The sequence below is a fragment of the Mustela nigripes genome, chromosome 2 (genome assembly GCF_022355385.1).
Source record: "Mustela nigripes isolate SB6536 chromosome 2, MUSNIG.SB6536, whole genome shotgun sequence".
In the NCBI taxonomy this organism is placed as follows: domain Eukaryota; kingdom Metazoa; phylum Chordata; class Mammalia; order Carnivora; family Mustelidae; genus Mustela; species Mustela nigripes.
This window is the reverse complement of record NC_081558.1, coordinates 37,639,049-37,663,265: the sequence shown is the minus strand read 5'-3', so window position 1 is coordinate 37,663,265 and position 24,217 is coordinate 37,639,049. Positions and strand designations below refer to the sequence as shown.

Below are 24,217 nucleotides of genomic sequence, written 5' to 3'. Positions count from 1 at the left end.
GCAACAGTGAATAAAGCACAACCCCCTTCCTCACTAGGAAAGCTGAACTTGTAATAACTTCTTCATTGGGTTATTGTGAGGATTAAATGAGAATCCATTCAAAGCTCCTCATAGTGTGAAGCAAATGTTAACTATCATTACTTGTATTATTATAGCAGGTGCTAAATGAATGAATGAAGGGATGAATTGGTGTGCGGGAAATGAAACTGACTGACATCTACAGTTAATTCCACATCTAAAATTCTATAATTCTATTTAGTTTTCAGAGAGCTCCATCTCTGAAAACTTTTTATCTGAAAATATTGCACCCACGTTGGTTATTATCATGCCCGATTCGGATGCAGTGTAATATATGGAAGTGCACAGGACTAGAAGAAGCCAGAGAACCATATTAAAGCATTCAGTCACCTGCCGTTTTTGTAAGCTGACACACACCTACATTCATTTGACTTCTATGCCAAGCACTGGGCTAGGCTCAGGGACACCAAGGTAGGAAAGATGCACTTAACACAGAATGGTATGGAAGCACAGAAATGACCTTCTTCTTCATAGGTTAGGGAAGGCTGAGATGTCTGTGAGGCAGAAATGGGTTTCATTCATCCTTGTATTCCCAGGACCTGGAAGGATTTCCAGGTACAGTAGCAACTGACAAATAGTTGTTAAATAAAGCACCATTTCCTCTGAGTCTTGAGTGATGATCTAGAGTTCATTCCTTCATTCTCTCTTCCTCCTTTCTTTGTGAAAATATTTTAGAAATTCACTTAAGAATAAAAATATACAATACTTGCCTTCATCATTTCTTTTGTTAAAAAAGGAAGTACCTCTAGCACTTTCCAAAAAAGAGAATGACCAGTGTCTACTACACTGACCAGTCTAGCCACTAAAGCTTCCCTTCAACTATCTTTGTTCCTGATCCTCATCATGATGTTAGCACGTTTCGGCACTCATTTTAAAAATCCTCATTTTTAATTTGTCATTTATAAAGGGACTATCTCTTCAATGAAGCAATATATCCTTCTAAGCTCCAGGACAGCCCTTTGCATGGAAATGCTCATTTAAGAAAACCTAAGATTGAGAAAATTGGAAAATTCATGCTCAGTTGGAAAATTCAGCAAACTCTTCTGTGAGTGGAGGTTTTACTGGAGCATCTTTCTTACATGTCATTTCAAGGTTACTCCCACAATCAAGAATAAAAATTAATCATGCAAAGTTTTCCTTACTTTACACCCAGATACCATCCTAAATAAGAGACCAAAGACTTCCACACACTTCCTGGTTTCTGGCTTTGTATCCTCCAGTGAAACTTGGTTTTGAATGCCGAAGCTCACCCCAACAGTATCCTTGTAATTCCTAGGGAAGATCTGTCACCTTTCCTCACCTCAGCTTCTCACAACTTAAGTTCCTGATTTTGTTTTTGCTGTCTCACAAAGTGAAAATAGGATTCTAAGTAGTTTTTTCAAGAAAGTCTTCATTGCTTTTATCTGGGGTAGGACATTTTTCTCCTGAGACTGCATGATGAGAATGACTTATTGGACTTCTGCACAGAAAAGCCGAGTGGATTGAGGATAAAATGATCAAGGCAAAATTTTATTCCCTCAAAATCAAGAAAATATTGTGTGGCTGTTTTCTGGCACTTCGTTTTGTGCAAGAAGGATTAGGGGACAAACTCAGGACAGTTTTTTCCTACAGTTTTGCTTGTCTGCATGTTTGAAAAAAGATCTTTATTTTTGTAATTCAAAATATTTTCTAGGATTGTGAGTCTCTTTTTCCTAAATTTTAAGCAGTGAGGTACACATTCAAAAATTGTCTCTACTTAGAACATATACTTCAGGATTATCTTTTGAACAAAGCTTACGTTTAAATTGCTTTGGTTTCTTCTTTGGAAAACTTACTTATTAGGTGACAGCAGCATGCTTTGATCCATGTACCTAGTGCCATTTTTGCTATCATAGCTTGAATCCTGTCTTTTTTACCTTTGTACCATGGGGAAGTTGTTCATATTTGTGCTCCACATTACTACTGCTATTTTCTGCCGTGTCAATTCAGTGCTTTGCTGCTCCTAAGGCAGATTTTAATTCTCTAAGTACAATTTTGACTTTTTCAGAATCTTTAATTTCACCATGTCCCTTTGGATCTGTCCTGTAGGCTTTTTATCTCAATTTGCTTCTTGAGATTATCTTCTCCTTTCTTCATAGAGCTCTTCGTGTAACCTAATGAGAACCCTGAACAGTTTTTGAAAGTCTTCTTCTGTTTCTTGTCACAAACCCTACCTGGATTGGTTAGAGTGATGAAGAGTTAGAGCTCTCTGGTCAGGTCACAAAGCACACCTCATCAAAAGCCATGGCAACTCAGTTTTTGGGTTCCTGAGCCAAGAACAGGGAAATAAAGACTGCTCATTTCCTTCTCAGCATAAGTGCCAGACTGATTGAATTCTTCCATTCAATTCTAATGGGTTGATGTGTAGAGTAAATATCTCCAGGTCAATATAACATGTATTCTGTGGATGGGAGCATTTTTCTTTTTCTCTATTGTCGTTAAGTATTTTAGAAGGAAGCTAGCAGAAGGTATATCAAGGCTTGCTAAAAAGATATCTTAAACTGTAAACTTTGATTACAATGACTATTCGGTCTCTGAAAATGGTTTTCAAACCTATCATTATTAATAAATGGAATAATTGGACACTTCTTCTAAAGGAGACTTTTTTCCCCTTCAAATGGCCCAAACACTTCATAGAATTGTCCTGTTATTTTTAAGACCTGAAATCTTAACCTAACTTTGTGCTAGCTTGTTTTAACACTCTCAAATATATTCAGAATAGTCTACCTTAACATGCGTGAATGTTGAATATTTTATGCTTGGACAAAGAGCAAACTGTAGGTCTTTCGCCAAGCACAGTCAATGCACTTGAGTATGGGTTACCAAAAACGCTGGAGATTTTTTTTTTTTCTATTTATTGTTATAGCTCAAATCCTTGTGTCTCTGGTAGGCTTTAAGTGACATAAATATGCATTTCCATCTGCACATCCTTGTCAGGAATAGTTCTGCTGGGAGGTGTTATGCCACCCAAGTACTTCCAGAATAGAGTCTGTTAATCCTGTTACCACTATAGAAACTCAGAGGAAAAGTCTACTCAGGCCACTACTGCAGCTGCTGTGGCTGTAAATGTTCCAGCAACCACACCCTGGGTACCAAAAGGAAGAATAAGAAAATTGATTTTCCTTCAGGTGGAGGGGGACAGAGAGAGAGCTGACCTTAGTCTATCACTTAGACCAGTGACCTCCAAAGTTTTTATTGTAAACTTTTATTAGTAAAAAAAAGGGGAGGGATAGCAAGCCCATTACACACACACACACACACACGTGCACGTGTGTGTATGCTTGCTTGTGTGCATACGTGTAGACATACACGCATGTAGATGCACACACAATGGACACATATGCTGCCATATTAACTGCTATATACATTATAAAATGTGCAAAAATAGCTACTATACTGATATTTTTTTAAAAATTAATGTAAATAGATGTTCTAGCCCCATTGGATAGTTTTGTAAATCTGCTAGGTCTATATATGCCACTTTGGAGACCACAGGGTCAACTTCTACCATGTGGTTCCAACAGGAAAATAAATCTTAACCCCTCAATTAGATTCATAGATTCCATAATACATTGGGCAAACACTGTGGGCAAAAAGGGGTTGTGAATAAACAGGTCATTTGTTTCTCCTGGTTACTTCTTGCCCTTCCTTCCAGTGGGGCTTGATTTCTGACCGCCCCAGGATCTCTGTGTAGAACACATCTCTATTCTCCATTTATCCAGATGTATAATTGATGGATACTAACTGCTCAAGGTCTCGAAGTAAACAGGGAGCCTCCAAAGTCTGTCACCTAATATGTCACAAAGGCAAGAACGAGCTAAATGATCCAAATTCAACTGCCAATCATTCAATAAACTTTGTTCAACAAGAGTTCTTGATCTACTACCCACTCTGAATAATGCAGGAGATCTCAGCATTACCCATGGATTTAGTTGTGGAAAGAAGTTTCCTCAGAAAGGCAGTGCATATGGAAACAAAACAAAACAAAATCTTCTACCTCTCATGATAGTGAAAGACTCTTTTTGGATTTAGAAAATTTGGAAACTTGACTCAATGTTCTTTTCAAACTGATAAAAATAAATTATTTATTGGTAAAATCTAGAATTGGCCTGAGAATAGCAAACTTCTTCCAATTACTATTGGTGTAAGTATAAATTGACATGATCTTTCTGGAAGGCAATAATTAGTACAATATATTCAGACCTTTAGAAATCTGACCATTAATGCAATAAGTCATTTTGCATTAATTCAACCAATATAAACAAATAGATATACAAAAAGATTCATGAAGGTAATGCTTAAATGTACTCAAGTAGCAAAAAAAAGGAAACAATCTATTTTTTTAATTAAATGGGGAAATTGTTAAGTACTTTATGATACAACATGCAAGAAATGTTATGCATTCTTTGACCCCTTATTCATTAAGTACCAACTATGTCCCAAGTCGTCTTCTAGGATATAGCAATTAATTAATACAGACAAAACTCTCATATTTCAGTCAAGGATAGAAGATACTTGAACTCCACAAGTGAACCAACAAACACATAAACAAAACATTTTCAGAATACTGGAAAGCACTATGAGGACAATGAGACATGGAATTGGCTGGTGGTGAGAGCCTGGGACTACTTTCTCTATGGATTTCTCAGCTTCAGCACTACTGACATTTGAAACCATAGTCTTTACATTTTATTTGGGCAGGGGCAGGGAGAAGGAGTTCTTGTGCCTTGAAGTATGTTTAGCAGTATCACCTGGGCTACTCACCCAGTACTCACTAGTACTACTACTAGATGCACTCACCCCTGTCAGGACAATAAAACATGTCTCTAGCCATTGCCAAAATCTGCCCCCATTGAGAAATATTGCTTTAGATTTAGTGTAAGAGAAGAACTCACCCAAGAAGTGACACATGAATTGAGACCTGAGGATGTTTTTAAATAATCTTTAGGATAGAGAGAAATGCTCCTGATATAATGGTAGCATATATAATGTATTCGATAAAATCCCGATACTGTTTTTCTTGTTAAATCTCTAGAGGACAATAAAGCATCATGGCTAGAAGCATGGACTCTGGCGATGGCTAAGTTAAAAATCACAGTTTCATCCCTTCATAGTTGTGTGACCTTGAGTAAGTTACTTCACATCACTGCGCTTAAGTGTCCCCATCCAAAAAATGGGCATGGCACCAGTAGTAACTACCACAGAGCTGCTGGGAGTATTAAATGAGTTCATTTATGGAAAAGTCCTAAAAGAGTGAGTGACACATCTTGGAAGCACTGTATGTAATATATATAATATACCGAATTGAATGACACATCTTGCAAGTAGTAGACATGTGATATATATGATTTATTAAAATTAGAACATATATATCCTATTCTAATTTTACTATCTGTAATATAGACATATTCCAGCTCTGACATATATAAAGATATATATACACCAAATATTTCCATTGTCTTTTTGTGAAACAAATATAATAATGTGTTAATAGTGGTAGAATTATAGGGGATTTTATTTTCTTTGTGCCTTTTTACATTCTTCACAGTTTTACAGATATCAATGCAAATGTTGCCTTCAAATCAAAATAAAAATTAATATGTATTTTAGCACAAAAGAGAATTTTTAGACTTTCATCAGGATTAACTGGCATATCGAGAGTGGGGGAGGAAGACCGATGGTAGATGTGCTCAGAAAACCTGTCCCAGGGAAAATGAGTCAATTGTCAACTGAAAGCTGAGACACCCCACATTCAATCTGTCAGTCAGTTCATCAGTCATCTGAAATTTATTTAACACTTGCTTTCTGCCAGACACTGTGCTAGGTGCCGGGAAATCAAAGATGAATGGAGCATGCATTTCCTCTAGGAGCTCACAACAGGAAGGGGAAGAGAAATACATCCACAATTAACCACAGTACAAAAAAAAAAAAAAAAAAAAAATAGATCTCAACCCAGACCTCTGGGGACTCCCAAGGGGAACAATTAATTTCAGTTGGAGTCAGGGTCATTGCAGAAAGCTTCATATAGAGGATGACACTTGCTTTGGACTCTGAGGGGTATGGAAAAAGCAGTCATTTGTTGGAGTTCTGGTTTTTAGCACACGTGCCCAGTGCCTCTCTTAATCAATGACTAGTGAGGTCAATTACCCTTGGAGAGAAAAACATCAGAAGGGATACAGGAGTTGTACTTCAGAAAAGTATTTTGATCTCCTATCAGAGTGCCTGGTGTCAGAAAGCGATTTGCGGACATGAAGTTTGACAGTCACAGGAATTAGAAGACCTAAGTGCAAGTACCAGCTTTGCCCCTTACCAGCAGGGTAATCTTGGGCAAACCACTAAAATCTCTGACCTTCCATCCATTTCCTCATTCATATAATAGTGATAATAATACTTTGCAAAACTGTTGTGAGCCTCAAATGAGATAATGCAAGAAAGAGACTTTAAGTGGCATTCGCTTCGTTGGGATGAATAAATTGTGATGGTTTTAACATAACAGAGACTATTTTGAATAATTATAGCTTAATTTTTAACATTTATATTTAAATACTGACAATAAAAAAGCAACCGTATATGTAATACCAATTAGGCATGAGTTTATAGCCTGATTGGCTTCGCTGAGTTTTTTAAAGCCCTAAACATATTACTAACCCAAGTGCATCAAGCTATAAAAGCCGCTAACCAATTTGTTTTTTCCTGAGATAACATCATCTTTATTTCTTGAGACACTTTATACAAACATTAAACTGAAGGTAACTGCATACAAATGAATGGGAGACCCATAATTGCAAACTGCTCCCGTGTCTGAAGATCCAGCCACCTCCTAGGACAGAATTTTTCCTTGTTACAAGCTTAGGATCTAGCTATAAAAGTATATCACTTAGCCTGCGTCTGTCTACCGGTGCCGAGTGTACCACAGGGGAATAGAAAACAGATAATGATCTAGAAGCATTAGGCCAAAAACCCCACTTCGGTCCCAGATGGTTGAAAATGCTTTGCAGGGTGTGGAGGAAGCTTGGCAAGGGGACTGTGTTCAACCTTTCTTGGTTCTTTTCCCCTCTTTAATCCTTTTCACCTTGAACGCTCACTGCTATTGTATCGGGACAAATAGTATTCTTTTGCTTTTACTCTCTTTTAAAAAAAAAAAAAAAAGATTTACTAATGCTGATTGAAAAGGATTAATGTCCCCTTGTCATGGCCCTCGATAAACATTTCATCTAATGCTTTTTGAGGCAGGGTTTTAGTTAAAGCACCACAGAAGACAAAACAATGATGTATAAAACTACTGCTTTAACTTGAAAGTCTTTAAAGGACATCTTCTCACCAGGGCTGGCATTTGAAAATTACAGGAAAAAAGTGTCCAATATCTGTACCTCATTGATTCCACTCCCTTCCAAAAAAGAGGTTTAATAAACTCAAGATTTTATTTTGTCCTCTCTCATAGACTATAGCAATGAAACATGCCATGAATAACTTATTTCCATTCCTTTGAAAAGGTGAGAAGAGTTTCATCCCTTAGTTTGAACAAATTATCCCCCACTTGGTTTCCAAAAAAGAAGATGTGTTTTGTGGTTTTGGTTGTTTTTTTGTTCTTGTTTTTGTTTTTGTTTTTTTAAATGCAGCTTCTTCAAGTACCGGTCAGCTTTCAATATGCATCTGTCAGTACTGAGAAATCCTCATCTTCCTAATTTTGTTCTGTCTCTAGCCATAAGTATCAGCTTCCAAAATTGTCCTCAATATAAGCATAATAGTTCTCTATACCTCTAGAAACTGTGATTCTAGCTCTTTCTCATAATTTCCAGCAATTTCTGTCATGTCGAATGCTCTTCAATTTTGTGTTCTTACCTACCAAGCTATGGAGAATACAACCCATATCCTCTAGTATTAACAACAAAAATTACTCAACATTTGTATGAACTTTATAATCTACATACAAAGGAAAAAAAAACACCTTTTTTTTCTTCTTCAGTGTTACTTCAATTAACGACATTTACTAACCATAATTATTTGTTGATGGTTTAGTAGCTTATATCTTGAAATGTCATCTGTCTGCTTCAATCTGATTTCAACCCCAGGTAATTACAATACAAAATTCTAAGCTAGAGGATAGTTTAAATCCAGGGGAAAATATAATTTATCATATAGCTTTAGAAATGGCCCATACTTTTGAAATATACACTGACTTTAAACATTTTGGTCCAGAATTTAAATCACCCTGTTTTTTTAATTTTTTTTAAGATTTTAATTTATTTGAGAGAGGGAGAGAGCACAGAGAGAGAGGGAGTGGGAGAAGCAGACTCCCCCCTGAGCAGAGAGCGCAATATGGGTCTCACACCCAGGACCCTGAGATCATGATCTGAGCCAAAGTTAGATGCTTAACCAACTGAGCCACCCAGGTGCCCCCAAATAACCCTGTTTTAAAGACTTATCTGACAATGTTTGTGTAGGCTTCTAGAGTTTACTACTTAAAAGAAAAACTTAACACTTTTTTCTATTTCTATTCTTTTTTCTATTTTCTTATTTCTTTTTTTCTATTTTTCTATTTCTATTGAATCCATGGATTCAATAGAATACATAGATTAATTCAGAACAAGAGAATGGGAAAATAGTCTGGTAATAATGAGCTATTAACATTTGGTGTGTGCATATGGGTGTGTATGTATTTTGTTTTGATTTTTTAATGAGTAATATGATGAGAAGACTATTACTCAAAACATCGCTCCAGTTACAGTGTACACGATGTCTTGGAGAGGGTTGTCACCATAGCTGAGACCAATGGTGACAGTAATAATACAGATTGAAGAACCAAAAGGATTCATCTTGAGTGGTACTGATGGGAATGAGAAATCTGAGATGCATTTGTAAGATATTTAAGAAAAAAAATGAAAAAGAACTGGTAAGTTTTGGGATGAAAGATGAGCCAATTCAAAGAATATTTTGAAGCACTGGGAATTTGTTAAAAATGACAAAACAATGAAAAGAAATTGAACTGTGGGTTCTCCAGGGATATCTCCAGAGTCACCCAGTTCGGGGAGAAGAATAAGGCCTTAGGAGAAAGAGATATACTAATTGTAAAGATTAGCTGATAATGGCCGTAAAATGTCCCAGTAGTCAGTTACAAGGGTGTGACTAGAGTTTGTGCTGACTACGGGCCTCTTGAAGAATGAGACTCTTTGCTGTTCTTCTCTGAATTTCCCAGAACCCAGTACGGGGCCAGACACATAGTCTAACCCTCAGTAAACATGGCCCAGCTGGCTGATGAACTGCACAGTTTTGGGGACCAGCTTTACAAAGAAAAATAATTAAATTGGGAGTGTGGACAAATATGACCTTGGAGGGTAGGGCACCAAGAGAGGAACTAAGAGGACAGAGAGAGGAATAAAGGGAATAAACATGTTGAAGGAACTGGAAGGGAAAAAAGAAACCAAAAACAGAGACTGTGCAGGTTGGGGAATTAAACTGAGAGAGAAAGAGGAAGGGAAGCGAAGGGGCCAGGGAGGGGAGAGGAGAGGTGATGGGGACTGGAGAGAAAAGCAAGAATAGCATGGGAGGAGAGGAGCCTGGGAAGAAGAGATGCTACTTATTCACAATTAGAATGCATGTGTATAAATATATATATTTATATATGCACTCAAATAGAGAATGCATGGATGCAAAAATTATAAAGTCACATTTAGTGAGCAAAAATGAAAACCATTAAAATGTTTCCTTAATAACATAAAGTAAATAAATTAATAGCTCCTGTCATATTGATTCATCCATTGCATGTGGGCACTCAATAAATGTTAATTGAATTAAATTAATAACATTTGCTCAATGGCAATAAAAAATTAATTAACTGCCTGTCTTTTCTGTTACTTAAGTTTATGCCCATTGGTTCTGCAATTACTTCTAACCCAAACATGAATTTTCTATTTCACTGACTTAAGATACACTTAAATTTTTTTCCCTTAGAAATAGAGTTGAGCTTCTAATTTTTGTCCTAATTTGGGTGTTTTTTTTTTTCTGTTAAAAAATTATTTTCTCTAAGTTAATGTCAAGAACTATGTATAACATCCCAAATATAGTTTCACGAGTTCCTTATTTAATTCCAAAATCGGGTTTTTTTCTGCAGGAGATGTGATACCACTTTTTATATGTTTCTCCTTTTAGCCTATGCTACTTTATAATACTTGGGATACAATGTCAAATAACACAGCAAGAGAGGAATCTGGGGAAATTTATTGTTAGCTTTCCATCTATAAAAGATGGAAGATGTCAGTAACATTCACCCAAAAATTGTGACTCACTTCAGATGTCAGAATTCTGGGTTGAACAGACTGGGGTCTGAAATGTGTGTATGTCAGATGATTTTCTAATGAGCAACAGATAGTTCCCGCTGGGGAATGAAAAAAAAAATAAAAATATAAACAGAGATAGAGAATTAAAATAACTTTATGAATGGCAGTTTAACTTCGCCACAAAATTCTCTCAGTACAAACCCAGTGGCTCCAAATGGTTGCTTAATGTAGCACACCACTTAGATTCAAAATGCTATACTTAAAATTGTCGCAAAATTAAAAAGAGAATCATATACCACTTGGCTGTATACAGTACTCTCCGCATGTTCTTACATTCCAGTAACCTCTATCCAACATTTTTTTTGTTACTGAATTACTTTGTGCAAAAGCAATTTAAATTACATGCAGCCTGACTACGTGTGATAATTTGAACTGATTGTTAATTAATTCCGTAAGTAAACAGCTGCCGCAATCTCTACACTCATCAAGGTTTCGTTATCTACCAGCTCTTTCTGAGCTGCTCTTTAATGTACAGTGTACAGCAGCTGTAACCAAAGATGCAGAATTCCCTGAGCGTGCAAGAAGGTAGTCTTGCTTTGCAGAGCTCAGGGAGAGAGGCAACGGGAATGTTAAGTAACCAGCGAGGCTAGATTTTGGGTGGGTGACGCATGGTGTACGGGACTTCGGGCTCAGCGGGGTTTGCTGATGGGCGGTCTCTGCAGCTAGGAAGCAGAGATAAAAGCGAAGGACAAATCAGAGATGATGCTGCATGAGACAAGGATGAGAGCTGAGCTTTGGGAATACACCGGGCCTGGATGCAAATCTTAGTCCTGCCATTTGCTAATGAGGACTACTGGGACAACTTATCTAAATAAACTATCTAAGCTTCGGTTACACTCCCTCATCTGTGTGCAGGGGACACCAGCCACCTCCCTCTGTTCAGGGAAGTTGACAATATCTGCCTCCTGGACTCTTTGTGATCTTTGGGTAAATAAGATTTGTAAGCGCTAGCTCTCCGGAGCTGATACAAAAGGCATGCCATGGAGTATGTGGGTGTGGGTATAAAGCAGTGGTTTGGATTTCCACTTAGGTGACTTTGCCCCGGAGGGGAAATTTGGCAATATCTGCACACAGTTTTGTTTGCCACAGCCTAGGACAACGGGTACTACTGGCATCTAGTAGGTATAGAACACAAGATGCTGTTAGACATCCTACGATCTCCCCATGACAAAAAATAATCTGTCTCCAAACATCAGTACAGCATAATGAATATTTATCTGTAATATTAGCTGATTGCCCAGCACTTTGATATCCCCCCCAAAATAAACTATTATTTTGACATCATTATCATTACAACATTAATTTGCTGAATCTCTCTGGGGTTAGAGGAAGTCTAGAGTTTCCCAATCGGTTGAGCTAATTCCATCTATTCACGATTACGTTAATTGCTATTAATAAGTGGTCAATGTTTTCATGATCCGTAACTTCTACCAGTCCAGTTTAAAATGAATCAAACCACAACCAAGAGATTTAAAGCCAGCAACATAAGGGCTAGGGAATAAAAAGCAAACCTGGTAGAAAGCCAAGGCTGTTTGGAGGCTGAGAGAGAAACAAGACAATGGCGTGGGCTGAACAAACGGACAGCTCCCATGCCTTGCAGGAACCTTTGAAGGTTCACAGAGGGAGCTTCAGAAATCCCCTAGGGGCTGTGAGCTAATCTGCCAAGGGGTGGGAGGGTTTGCCTGAGCTCGAAAAAATTCTTAAGTTTTAAAAGATTTCCCAGGTTATTTTACTCTTTAGACAAGTCTCTGGGAACCACTGACTGAGGAGGCAGGACCCAGTAGAGATTTCCATCTGCCTGAAACAAAGTAACTTCGGAAAAGGTGAATGGATGCTGGGAAGAATGTACCCTTGCACTGAGTCGTTTTAAGTATGGTAAAAGCCAGGTTGGGGAGTTGTATTATTTACTCCAGTCACTCCATGAGCATTATTGGATCAAACAGGCATTGGGCTAGCCACAAGAATGCAAGGCTCCGGAATGCATCTTCACCATCTCCCAGGAGGGCCACCAAATAACTCAGACTGCTGTTGGTTTAGGGCTTAATGTGTCCCCAGGAACCAGCTGGTCTGCATGTTTAAGAGTATCTTCTATTATCTCTTCTCTTGATCTTAGGATTCTGGGCAATGGGTATATAGGTAAGTTATGACCCAGACTGGTTATGACCCAGACGCTAACATGATTTCATCTTCCATTGCTCTGTCATACACTCTTCAATATTGTGATTTAGCTATTTCTTTGCTAACTCCTTTGATGTTTGTGGAAGTTGGGGACCATGCTGGTCCTAGGTGCCACTATACTCCCCCATGCCCAGCCCAGTGTTTCTTATATAACAACCCATATATGATTATGGAAGAATGAATGAATGAATGAATGGATGGATGGATGAATGAATGAATATGGGAGCTCTAAATTACATGAAGCACCTGGGCCTTCTTGGTCTTTTCTATGCCTCTCCCAACCAGAATCTCAAGGGTCAAGGATTTTGCCAAAAGTTCCCTTCCAGGTGGTTATATGGAAATAAAATAGACTCCAAAAAGCACACCCTCAAAAGCCATATGAACACTCCCCTGAATAGGAACCTAACAAATGCTAAGGCAGGGGAAGGGAAGCAACTGAGAGTCTCGGAGGGTAGAAACAGGTATGAGCGGATAGATGGTTCATTGACAACCACTTGTCTTATACAGAGGAGGAAACTGAGGTTTGTAGAACCAAAGAAATAAAAACCATTTGATTGCGAAAACCTACATTATTGAGCAGCACTGTCCATCCAGCATTTAAGACCGTTTTACTGCTTCTGGGATTCAGAAAACACTTGGACCAAAAGCTGACAACAAACTATGAACTTTTGTTGATCCAAGTGAATGAATTCTTTGATTCTCTCCACCCATCACTTTAAAAAAAAAAAAAACACAGTGGAAGTAAGTGTTACAAATGTCTGTGATAGGGAAACTTGTACTGTGTGTAAAATTTTATGATTCTTGCCCTTTTCTATTCTTAACTTAAATATTTATTCAAAAAGTTTCCATTCAATGATGCTTCAATCTCTTAAGACCTTATTCTCACAAACGTCTTGAGTGTGAAACTTTCTGCAAATGTCCGTTCTGAGATCACTAGGTCATGTCAACTATAGTGGGTTTGTGTATGTGTGTTTTCTTTTTTCATCTAGATATGCAACTCACAAATGAAAAGCTTGCAGACGAGAAACCCATTAATGCTATCATTATAAATTCAGTATCTGAATTCAATATCACAGATGGACCAGCCAAGGAAACCCCCAGTGAGAAAAAACTGTCAGAATCCAGCACATCACTGTCCTCCCTTGAAGAATGCCAAACGAAATTTTCCTACCTCCAAACTGATACTTCAGTTCATCAGAGAGACACTGATGGTATGTTTCTCCGAATCAACCCATCTCTAAATAAAGCTCCCCAACCCCCAGTCCCTGTAAAATCATCACATATGCTGTTAGAAAAAAAAAAAAAAAAGCCTTTATGAATATTAAACAAGAAGACTTCGATTTGAAAACCCTGGTGAATGACACATGTCAAGGTCACTCTGCAATTATGAGGTGCTTGGCAGATTGTTTGCTCTCAAAGCTGGAAATCAGAGGCAAAGTGCTTTAAATAGCTGCAGTGAGGTATAATCGTGCTTGCTGTGGACCTGGGAAGGGGATAAAGAAGAATGGTAAAGTTTTCTCAAATCTGGGACCATTTCAGCCCATGACGCTGGGCTAAGAGGAGTAGAGGTAGAGTAGAATGGTATTAAAATGCTGGGAATGTATAGATGTGGACTATAAAAGATATCACGATGCTTACATCAGCAAACAGGGTTCGTTCCTCTAGGTGATATCACTTCCTGGGCATTCTGGTCAGTGCCAACCTATACCCAACCATCCATGCATATGACTATAAAAGGCACATTCCTTTTGCAAATCCAGTTTCAAATTGATATGGTGCTAAATGGTCATCGCAGTCAAGTTCAAAGTCATGCACACCACACCAAGATATATGTAATTTAACTCAGATTGACTTTATAATGCCCTTTACAGGAGACACAAACCATTCAAGAATTTTGTAGCGTTCCATATCCTCATTTGCATTTAAAGAAAGCTTGCAGTTTCTCGAAGGAAAATATAAGAGGGTATAGTTTCTAGTCTATATTTAAATTAATATTTACTTTTTGAAAATAAGGAAAAAATAAATAAATGGGCTTTGTGTAACAGGAGCTGTGGAATCACATCTGTTTAATTCCTGGCTCTGAAATTTATTAACCATATAAACTAGGATAAGTTTTTTACCATCTCTGAATCTGAGTCTTTCAGCTATACGATGGAGTGAGGGTATTTTGAAGACCAAATGAAATAACGTGTATAAAGGATCCAATAATGGACCTGGCACATAATAGATATTAGATTTTTGCTTTTGTTATGGTTGTGGCTTCAAAAAGCAAGGGGAGAAATTTCTAACATGTGTTCCTTCTTTTTTTTTTTTTTTTAAGATTTTATTTATTTATTTATTTGACAGATCACAAGTAGGCAGAGAGGCAGGCAGAGAGAGAGAGAGAGAGAAGGAAGCAGGCTCCCTGCCGAGCAGAGAGCCCAATGAGGGACTCGATCCCAGGACCCTGAGATCATGACCTGAGCCAAAGGCAGATGCTTAACCCACTGAGCCACCCAGGTGCCCCCTAACATGTGTTCCTTATGGTCTTGTAACAAACATTGTCATGGCTGCTTTAGACCAGAGGCTACAGAAACGATTGCTTGCAGGTGCCAGGAGATATATGAATAATGAGTTAGACTGGCAGTGAGCAACAGGGATTGGTGAGGACTGGGATAAAGTGAAGCACACTGCAGCTACTCAGCTCCAGCTAACTGCCGCCGGAAGGAAACCAAGGCTCAGAGTTGCCAGTTACAGAGTGTCTTGTGAAATCGCCAAATTTTCTGAGTGTTGGCAATACTTTGATTTCTTTTATGAAGCCCAGACACTCCCAACAACACACAGCTTGGGGATAACTTTGGCCAGTGGACTGTCAGGTTACAACCTCAAATTCAAGATGATGCCCACGTTTCTGGCTTTGCTGGAGTTTGATGTCAATCAAGAAAACGGGCGATACAGGAGAGTTCTCTGAGATACCAGAAAGCACTGTGACACTAGAGCATTTTGTCAGATTGTCTCAGGGATGCACGTAATGGATCTTGGTTGTCATGACCCCTGAATTAGGAATTGCCCTTGTACACACTTCCACACAGTACAACACAGTGTCCTCCAGAACCACTCGGATTTGTCCTAGCAGGGATTCTGGGAGAAGGAGAAGGGCTGGTGCCGCTAACATGACACCCGAACCCCTGTATTCTCAGGGAAGGGCCAAAGGACCACTCCATTGAAATGGCAACTGATACTCAGGGTCTCATGCAGGAAATACAAGACTTACTGGTTTTTTGGGGTGGTTTTTTTGGTTGTTTGGTTTTTTGTTTTCAAAAGATCAAAGGAGACTCACAAGGACAGTTGACTTGGTCTGTTTTTCTTAAGCCTTGCCTGAGAGGCCGTCACAACCCAGGAAATCATGATTTTAGGCTGACAACACAGGTAAAAACCCACCATTCCCTTCCCACATGGTGAAAAAAATCCCCCCCATCGAGTTAAGAGTTTGGGATACCTGGATCAAAAAGAGAACAAAACATCCAAACGAAGGCCCACAAGTGTGTCTAAGAAGCTCTCATTATCTTAAACAGCAAACATCAAGGATCTCAAGAGTTAAGTCAGAGAATTTTTATAGTAATTAATTTAAGGATGCAGAAATTGAGAGCTGGGGTCATTGTTCGTACTGAGATAAATACAGAAATATCTTTCAGGAACAGCAGGGGAAACAGAAGGGAAAAGAGAAGATTGCATCCACTTTCATGTAGTTTGTGGTTAATTTATTTTCAAATGTATAAATGAGTGCATAGGAATGGATGCTTAATTGCTAATATCTATTATTTATATACATTGCCCCACTTAAAACAGAATGGAAAAGCCTCACACATGCAGATTTTGTAAAATGTGTTACATCCATTAGCACAGTTCATGGTGTGTGCTCTGATGGGAATTTAAAAGGATCTTTACTGCACATCACACACTATGTGCTGCAACATTACTTTATTAGTAAATTGTGGCTCATCCTGTGTGGTCCCTTTCCTGAATAAAATGGAAAAAGTCCAGAGCACTCTCTGTGTCTCTGTTTCTGTTGCTCCATTCTGATTGCAAAGGCAACCCTGCGGGTAATAAAATCAGGAATACACACAATGCTCGAAAACAGGAGCCTTAAAAAGAAGCCTGAGAATATACCTAATTGATGTATAATTTTGAATTTGAGACATCTCATCCAGGTGGAAGAGGAAAATCATAAATACAAGATACCTCAAAAGAATAGTCTTAATTACACCATGGACTACTGAATAAAATGATTACATTTTCTACACTGTAAATTTCATACAATTAAATGCAGTAGTGTCACCTTATAAAATGTTTCAATTTTATAATTATTTCAGTTCATTTGCTCAGAAAAAAACATAAGCACAAATTTACTAAGTATCACCCAAATCTAGTCAGCCTCGTTCTAAAGAACTGACTTGAACGTTAGTTGTGCTTGTCTGAACTTAAATAGATCTTGACATATTTAAGTAGCTATTAAAATTGATAACATCAGGGATGATACCCCAGCTAGAGAAAGGCATTCAGTCACACTTTATTTATTCCTATTCTACATTACAGACTTAAAAAAAAAAAAAAAAAAAAAAAAAAAAAGAACTCAGTAGTGTTGAAGAAGTGGGAACCAATTTTTCTACTTTGTGACCAAAAACTTGGAGTAGTTCATTGGAGTCACTGTGTCATGAATCTCAGGATTCTGTTGAATCTGCTGGGACAGCACGGTGACCATGAACATATTAGGATACTGGGTTGGGGCCACGTTTATTTGCCTTTTTTGTTTGTTTGGTTTTTGTCTGGAGGGTTAGGGAGATTATTGTTTCTCTGGAGCCACTTCTGGAGGAACCATATTCTTGCTATTTTGAAGAGTGATTCCCCAAAGAGCAGGTGCTATGTTTCTGGAACTGAGGAAAGCTATGAGAACTCCAGTGGACGGCTAAACCTGCCTCTGTCCCTCTCTCCTCTTAATCCCAGGCATCACGGTGGCAGGATCAAAGGCGGGGAGGGCAAACCCAGAGAGTTCAGGACCGTGACCGTGAGGCTGACCTCAGGTACACTGGTGGAAGGTCTTTGCATCGTTACCTTTTCCACTATAATTAAACATGATCCTTTCTAATGAGACAGATTCTCCCTCTTAATTAGCCAATTCCCAGCTGCACATTTAGCACGGCTGGAGGCCGCATTCATCCTTCAGTATCACTTGAGTATCACTTAGCACATTACAGCCTCGTTGTCCTAAATGTACCCTAGGGGTATACAAAGGAAATGAAACCACCTAAGGGCGGGGGAGGGGGTGTGTCATGGCTTCTTGTTCACAGTCAAGTACCACTTTGGGCTGCTTGTCCTGCAGGTCTTGGCTCATCCTGGAACCTTCCCTGACCCAGGTTTAACAAGGCAAGGGGAGGGAAAGAGCGATGGGCACCACTCTGAGAGCAGGCCAGGATGCCAGGGGCATCATTAAAGGGGCTTCAACACGCAGAGACCGCCTAACAAGATATCAGGAGAGGTAAAAAGCCAAGTAAGGGAGCAGTGAGGCCACCTAGACGTCAGCAACAAGCTCTGCCACCTCTTCCCTTGTCCCCTCCAGGCCACTAGTAGAGGACTAGTCCTGGACTCCACTCGTGGGCCACTAGGCAGACCACTAGCCAGTGGCATTAACAAGAGCCGCAGAAAGGACGACTCCAGAAAGAGGTAAAATCAAGGGGCAGATACAGGTACTGACTGAGACACGCTCAAAGCAGAGGAGGGGAAACACCCCTGGGATTCCCTTGTTTCCACCTTTCCATTTCCTGCCACTGCTTCTCACTGGCTGAAGCAAGCAGGAGGCCACTTGACAGAACTTGGAGAACAGATGTTAGCCTTCTCGGGAAGACAGAGCAGAGCAGGGAGAGAAGGGGTAGCAGGCCTTCCAGGAGCCAGCCATGTCCTGCGCCATGTTGGACTGTAACAGAGAAGTGGGAGCCTTCTGAAGGGCAGGCCAGCGGCAGGGTTCAGAGCTCTGGAGGGGACAGTTTGACTCAAATCATGGCTCCTCCATCTCTGTGTTTCTTAAATTCCCTGAGCCACAGTTTCCTGGTCGGTAAAAGAACATGATAGTACTCAACTCCAGTTTATTTCAGGACCTATGTGAGGTACCTACAAAGTGCCCAGCACTGTGCATTTGTTTCCAGTGTAACACCAGCTAAGAGAGCACAGACTTTGGATCCGGAAGGACTGAGATGTGAACCTCTCTTCCCCCACCCCCAACCACCCTACAGTTGAAAGATTCAGGACAGTCAGGGACAATCCCTAAGCCTTAGTCCTTTCACCCACAAAATGAGGATGACTTTTCTTATCTCCCATCACTCATTTATTCATTCATCCACTCAACAACAGACAGAGCTTTCTTGTAATTCACATTCTGGGAGAAACTCTGTATTAATACACGAATTAGTTTCATATCATTCCAATGGTCTGTACCATGAAGAAAAAACAGAATGCTATGAGACTTTCAGAAGGAAGATGTTTCAAGAAAAAGACTCAGAGGCTGAGTAAGAATCAGGTCAAGCTGTGAGGGGGAAGTATATAACACAGGCCAAAGAGAGAGCACGGTCAAAGTCTCTCAGATGGGGTACGTCAGGGTCTGATGCTGAATCAGTTCAGTGAGCAAGAAGGACAGAAGGATGGGAAGCCAGAAAAATAGGCAGGAACCTACCACGAGACTCGCAGGCTATGGCAAGGATGTGGGACTTTAAGGGGAGAGTGAGCTCTTCCCACCTACAGTGAAAAACATGACAGGAGCTGATGAACTTGAGCTGGACTCCTGTAAAAGCCATGTGTTAGATAGGAGCCTATTGCTTGTTGACCTGATGATGGCTGAGAGTGGCCAGAACTAAGGGGGTGGCCCTAGAGATGGGTAGAGGCTTCTGATTTTCACATACCAACTTGAGGATGGTGGTATCATGGGGAAAAGGGAAATGACAAGAACGAGTCCCAGCTTTCTGCTGATTTCATCTGAGTGTGCCCGAGTCATTGACAGGAGGAGGTCAGGAGGACAGGTGTGTGGAATGGGGCGAGAGGGGAGATCTAGATGCAATCTGGCCTCGGTAAATGGGAAGATGATTGAAGGAAGACATTGCCAACGAGACCCAAAGTAGGCAGAGGAAGCATAACGTACTCTTTTGGATGGGCTGAGAGCAGGGGTGCTAATCATGAGCTATGACTTTGGGTATCATGTTTATTAAACATGAAAGCCCCCAGAAATAGTGCAAAGGAAAACACACCCGTTCCGGAATAGGGGAAGCCCAACTCTCTTTTCAAACAGTTGCAAATCTCCCCCCACTTCTTAGGCTACTTTTGTGCAAACAAAAATTGTCCATATGCAAAACAGCTTTGCCTGGCCATGTAGAACTATGTAATATGCCTTTTAGGAAAAGTTTTCAATGCTCTTGAAAGTTTGGAAAAATCTGTTTTCAATTCACCAATGTTGCCATGTTTTTTTTGGGCAAGAGGTTCTGCCTTTTATAACCAAATAAAAAGGACTGACTTATACACAGAAAAGGGGGGAAAAAAAAAAAGAGCTCTTCTATTCTCAAATGCAAAGTAGAGAGGTAGAAGAAAACAAATACCAGTTTGGCCAAAATACTAGGCCAAACATGTATGTGTGTGTGTGTGTGTGTGTGTGTGTGTAAATAAAATCTAGGGGGTACATCAGAAGTGGAGACCTCCAGAATCTGCCAGCTTGAGAAAACACTGGGAAGAGGAATTAAACCAAAAGATTATATATGCTCTCAGGAAAGTGTAGGTCCAATACCAATAGGTATTTCATACTTTGACAGGGAACACCAGCCCCCACCCTAACTTGCCTGCAAACCAAATTTTCAGCCTCACATCTCCATCTACAAAGGATGTGATCCCACTGGATCATTTTTATATGATCATAGCCTGAGTCAGTCTCTCGAGTCTCCAGCCTGAAGGATATGGAGAATATTTTCTACTGAGAACTTCTTTGCCAGGGGCTGCTAGCATAGCCTTCTTGGCATTAGTAAAATTTGATGAGATTTTCTGCTCCATATCTTTGACGACAAACATGCCCTCTTCAGAAACACATACATGAAATGGAGTCTAGGTACTGTGCTAAGTAACTCCTGAATTTTTGTGGGTGGTTTGCACTGACTTATATGGGTGAGTTAGCCACATGCTAGAAGGTGGCTCTAAGTGAATAAAAACGGTACCCCGTCTGGCAAAGAGATGAGTACATACGCCCTAGGGGTATTATGGGATATGCTGTCTACCCCAGAAATACTTAGTAATGGCCACAGCACCTGCAACAATATATGGCAATTAAAGTCATCATAAAAGTCATGGTGAGGTTCTTTAACACCGTCTTATTGGGAAGAAAAAAAAAGGAGGCTGTGAGGCAGGGATGGAGGGTGGGGTGCAGGACAGGATGGAGGCAGGAAGATTTTTGTTTACCTATAAGCAAGGTCACTTTAGACCTTTATATAAGTATTTTAAAAGAAATCTTCAAAATATTTCTTTTCCCTTTTAGAGCAAGTTTCCATGTTCTCCCTCCTCTTACAGGTTAACAAATAGCTGAACAACAAAAGTGGAAAGGTTTTCTGGAAAACGCTCTTGGAAATAAATGAACAGGGCTCTAAGAATACTCAGAACCCTTTAGCGGAGGACTCCAGGAGCAAAATCACTCCTGCAGGCTTGTGTAGTCTCAGCCAACTGAAGTCTGAAAACCAAAATGTATTAACATTAACATTCTTGGTGAAAGAATTATAAATCCCGATGAAAATCTAACTTTAATTGATGGATAAACCCATTAGGAGGAAGAATTTTTCTCCAATTCATGCCAGATTGTTACTTTCAACCGTCAATAATCTTCAGGATACTGACTTCAATTAATTACATGATGTCTCATGTAATTGCTTACCTACCCATTTATAAAATGCTCACACATTTTTGAGACCTTTATGACTAAAAAAAAAAAAAAAAAAAAAGTTATAATTTTAACAAGAGAACTGCTACATCTTCTAACTAATTCCCTTTATGGAAACAAAAACTATAATAATCTATAACCCATCACAGCTGTTTGGCTAGAATTACCAATTACCTTCAATACGTTGGAGATACTTTTCAGATTTTCACGAGTCTGCATGGTAAATTTTTAAACCAATTTTCTTAAAGAGGATTGAGAAGATTTCTACTCTTTAAGGCATATGATGACACATTTCCATTTAACATGAACATAAAATCAAGGCCTCACATTAACTGGAGCACAAAGGATGCAGGGATCAAAAATAAAATACAACTAACATCAAAACTACAGCTATTTAAAAATCATTTGTATTGGGTTTTGAAATGTGCTTTTTGCTTGCATGTGGAATATGGATGTGGCGGATTCCTGGGAAACCACACCATACAAATGACAAATCCTTGAGACAAGAAGCCAAAAGTTTGTACAGTCTCTCTCCTTGTCCCCAATCCTAATTGCTCCCAAAAGCTCTCTGCACTTGGGGAGGACCTGTTAGTTTTCAGACAGTTGCAAGGTTTCCAGATAGGTAGTGAATTGTGTGGTTTCCCAGCACCTCTGCAGGCAAAGTAAATAAAGGAGTTCAGAAGAGTGACAGCATTTTAAACAACCAGATTATGTGGAATCAATAGAAATGCTCAGGAAGTTAATAAAGCAATTACTTAAGCAGAGGGAGTCCTGCATGGGGGGGTGGGGAAGCTTGAGAGAATAATGATGTACATTACCCCTAATATAGACAATTAAGAGTTGGTTATAAAGTCACTGCACATGCCTGTCCTTCAGAGATGCCCCCGTATGGGCCACTATTCATTTTCTTCTTCTTCTTTAAACAGAGGAGTGTGCCTCCCTTATCCTCACCTGTCTGTTTTGCCAGTTTTGGGACTGTCTCCTGATGCTCCCGGATATGTGCGAAACGGTGTGTACCAACCTGTGCTGCCCCTCTCACAGGTATCACCACACCTCGGACGAAAGCCACTCTCGGAACGATTGCAGTTGCAACTGTGACGTGGACTGCAGCCTGTTTGAGTCTTGCCACGAGACCAGTGAGTGTCTGGAGCTAGCTATGGAGATTTCAGAAATCTGTTACCGCTAGCCCAGTGAAATTAACCACATTCCTCCAGACCCTCTGGCCCCAAGGGGAAATTCCATGACAACAAGGCTGTGATTTCTATGTGCCGAGATGTAAGGACTTTACACATTTCTTGGATGCTATAGACCATTTTATTCTGCACCTGCCTGACAAATCTAATACTGTCAACTCTATGGTCTCATTCCAAATTTCGTAACCGCATGGCTCGTTGAAAAATAAGATCTTGATCACATGTGATGAACAAATCCTAAGTACCTCTTAACTGCCATAGGTACAAGGTATTTCTTGACTGTAAAAGAGCATGCTAACCCACTCTGGGTTACTGCATTCATTGGCTTACGTCATGGATTCAACTTCATTCACAAATCCAGGACAAATTAGTGCATTCTTTTCGAATTGACATACATTAGCTTGTCTTTGTAATGGACTCATGCATAAACATTATGCATTGTTGGTTATTATTAATAATGTATTGTATAACATGATTTCGTAATTAAAAATTTATTTATACAGTCTCTTAAAATTCACTTATATGTACAGTTTAGGTAGGAAAGGGAATTAAATGAATTAGAAACCATGTTCCTGTAATTACAACAGATGTCTCTAAGACATCTCCAGTGAATTTTGAATATGATGTACTTCAAGAGAGTACTGTAATTCTAGACCACATTATTATACGTCTATGACTATGTCATAACAGGTTATGCATGTTCTTAATTTGTTACAGAAATGCTCTTCTTTATTCCAATGAGCATAAATGGGAATTATATGCAAGTTTCAAGAAAATGACCCCAGATAGTCAATTCTTCATTTTCCTCATTTCTGTTTGTCAGGTACAATAAGCAACAGGATATTAAAACAGAATCATATCATTTCACTAAACTATTACTTATATAGGAACCTGAAAGAAATACATGTTTAGCTACTTACTCAGCACCTAGTTTCCTAATAAAGCATGTGCTTCAGAAATCATATTTTCTTCTTTTCTGATAATTACAGTAATTCATAATTATGCTGTGTACCTCCTCATACTTACAAAAAAAAAAATTTAAAGATGTGATATCAACTTGGAAAGTGATTTTCAACTCAAACAAATCAAAACAAACCATTTTGGGGGAAACACATCTAGGTTGGAGTTATTTCAGCATCTTCTTTTCTTTCAGTAGGCATGGCATTGCTCACTAATCTGTGCTTATATATTCCCATGGAGATGTCTCAATATATTCACTGAATGTACATATATATGTATATACTTATATATATTCAAACAAAGAAAACAAAAGTGAAGTAAAGAGTAGAGGGAACTTTCTACAATCTAGTGAAAAAAAATCCAAAATAACTGTTTTTGCCCGACTTAGGTAATTTCAGGCAAAAGCAACATTTGTTTAATTTCTGTAGTAAACTAGCACATTTTTCTACTCTCCAAAAAAATTTCTCCAAAAACTGAAAACTATTAATCTTTTAAAAATGTTTTTAAGCTGTCTATAG

The 24,217-nt window shown here is 39.1% G+C and overlaps 1 protein-coding gene across 1 annotated transcript in view; it reads left to right on the top strand.

Annotated features, from left to right (window-relative positions):
- MDFIC2 (MyoD family inhibitor domain containing 2) overlaps nucleotides 1-22,732 on the top strand; it is a 104,643-nt gene extending 81,911 nt beyond the window's left edge. The window contains exons 3-4 of the mRNA XM_059388292.1: nucleotides 13,601-13,822; nucleotides 22,473-22,732. Coding sequence (XP_059244275.1) covers nucleotides 13,601-13,822; nucleotides 22,473-22,732 — 482 coding nt within the window. The remainder of the gene's footprint in view (nucleotides 1-13,600; nucleotides 13,823-22,472) is intronic.
- The last annotated feature ends 1,485 nt before the right edge of the window (nucleotides 22,733-24,217 follow it).